The sequence below is a fragment of the Penaeus monodon genome, chromosome 29 (genome assembly GCF_015228065.2).
Source record: "Penaeus monodon isolate SGIC_2016 chromosome 29, NSTDA_Pmon_1, whole genome shotgun sequence".
NCBI classification, from domain to species: domain Eukaryota; kingdom Metazoa; phylum Arthropoda; class Malacostraca; order Decapoda; family Penaeidae; genus Penaeus; species Penaeus monodon.
This window is the reverse complement of record NC_051414.1, coordinates 20,868,948-20,870,675: the sequence shown is the minus strand read 5'-3', so window position 1 is coordinate 20,870,675 and position 1,728 is coordinate 20,868,948. Positions and strand designations below refer to the sequence as shown.

The following is a 1,728-nucleotide window of genomic DNA, read 5'->3' as shown; positions in this document are numbered from 1 at the left end:
TGCCATATAGTTGTCAGGGCCTCAGTTTCCATAATAATCTCTCGCTTTCCTTCTGTCCCCAGGCAATAATTCAGTGGTCCGGAGTACCAGGTGCTCCAGGCGTTATATCCTGGGCGGAACTCATGGCTATTGGTCTTTCTGAAAAAGACGCTGAGCTTGAAGATCGTCTTTCTCTGGCTGCTGTCAACCAGTGTTGCACTTTGATATACACTTCAGGTAAATACTTGATGTCTTCCATCCAGTGATATATATATACACATTTATAAATTGATTAATTACATTTCATATTAAGGAAGAGTAGAGCATAAGCATCTCAGTGATAATGTAATTATAATAACTAATTCATAACTTAGTACTGTCAGTTTTTCTTTGTACCATGTATGCATTCATGTAATACAATAAAATTTAAATTTAGGAGTAACATATATTGATTAATAACTCCTTAATATAAGGAATAGTACTAGTAACTTCACTCAATTTTTTATAGGTACCACAGGCCCACCAAAAGGAGTTATGTGTTCACAGGATCACCTCACTTGGGGAAGTTCGCAGTACCAGGCTAATGCAAATCATGAAATGTGCACAGAAGTTTTCGTGTCTTATCTTCCTCTCAGTCATCTTGCTGCTCAGATGCTTGATGTTTATTTAGCATGTACAATTGCAGCTACGGTTTATTTTGCACAGCCTGATGCCTTGAAAGGGACATTAGGTCAAACACTACAAGAGGTAAGATAATGTAAATGGGTGATACAAGAATTACTACTTCACAAACACCACCGTCCATTCAAAATAAGAAATAGGTGGGAAATATGACTGTATGATAGGCTCAGTGAAAAGAGGACCTACAAGTACCCTACAGTTATGGGGTTTATACTGTGGTTGTGCATAGAGGAATCTTGTCAAATATTACTAGATAAATGTATAACAGGAAAGTTGCAGGGAAAAAGCTTGTTAGTTTTTGACTGACCTTGCAAGATCCATATGAATAGGACAGACTACACAGAATGTGGAAAGTCATGATTGTGGCGAGTAAGACTTTAGTTATTTTCTATATAAATGTGACGATGTTTGCAGAAGACGGACCACAAATACAATATATATTTAAAATAGATTACTTAATTGTGTTCTTGGTTCTGTGTATAAGTATCATTTCTTTATCTTATATCATAGTAAATGCCCAGATCTAGTATATGTAGTATATGGCACTGTTGTATAGAATTTAGTATGTCTATGTACTATAGCATAAAGGTAACCAAAGCAGTTACAGGGAAAGCGGGAAAAAAAAAACAAGAACAGGGACAAGCAAAGAATATATCTCATTTCAGGTACGTCCGACTTGTTTCTTGGGAGTGCCAAGAGTTTGGGAGAAGATATATGAAAGAATGCAGGAAGCTGGTGCACAAGTGGGTGGGGTGAAGAAGGCTGTAGCTACGTGGGCCAAGTACCATGGTCTCAATTACTTCAACGCGTTACGTGATGGCAGGTAAAGCTGTTCAGACAAAGGTTTAACATTCTTTAATGTTGCTGCTGTTATAATTTTATTTTGTAAATTTTTCATGACAAACATACTTTGTGTTTTTGTGATGTTACCTATGCCTTATTCTGTATGTAGATGAAAAATCCTACCTGCTGATGATCCTTATATTCTGTTTATTTACATGATTGTGTAAATTATAAAGATTCAGATATCTGAATTATGGAATCAACACAAGTACAGAAAATGTTAAC

General features: G+C 36.2%; 1 protein-coding gene across 2 annotated transcripts in view; it reads left to right on the top strand.

The window, feature by feature from the left end:
- The window catches only part of LOC119592009 (long-chain-fatty-acid--CoA ligase ACSBG2-like), an 11,665-nt gene that overhangs the window by 5,655 nt on the left and 4,282 nt on the right, over positions 1 to 1,728 (top strand). For both annotated transcript variants that reach the window (XM_037940784.1, XM_037940785.1), the window contains exons 6-8: positions 63 to 216; positions 488 to 726; positions 1,326 to 1,483. In XM_037940784.1, the coding sequence (XP_037796712.1) occupies positions 63 to 216; positions 488 to 726; positions 1,326 to 1,483 (551 nt within the window). The remainder of the gene's footprint in view (positions 1 to 62; positions 217 to 487; positions 727 to 1,325; positions 1,484 to 1,728) is intronic.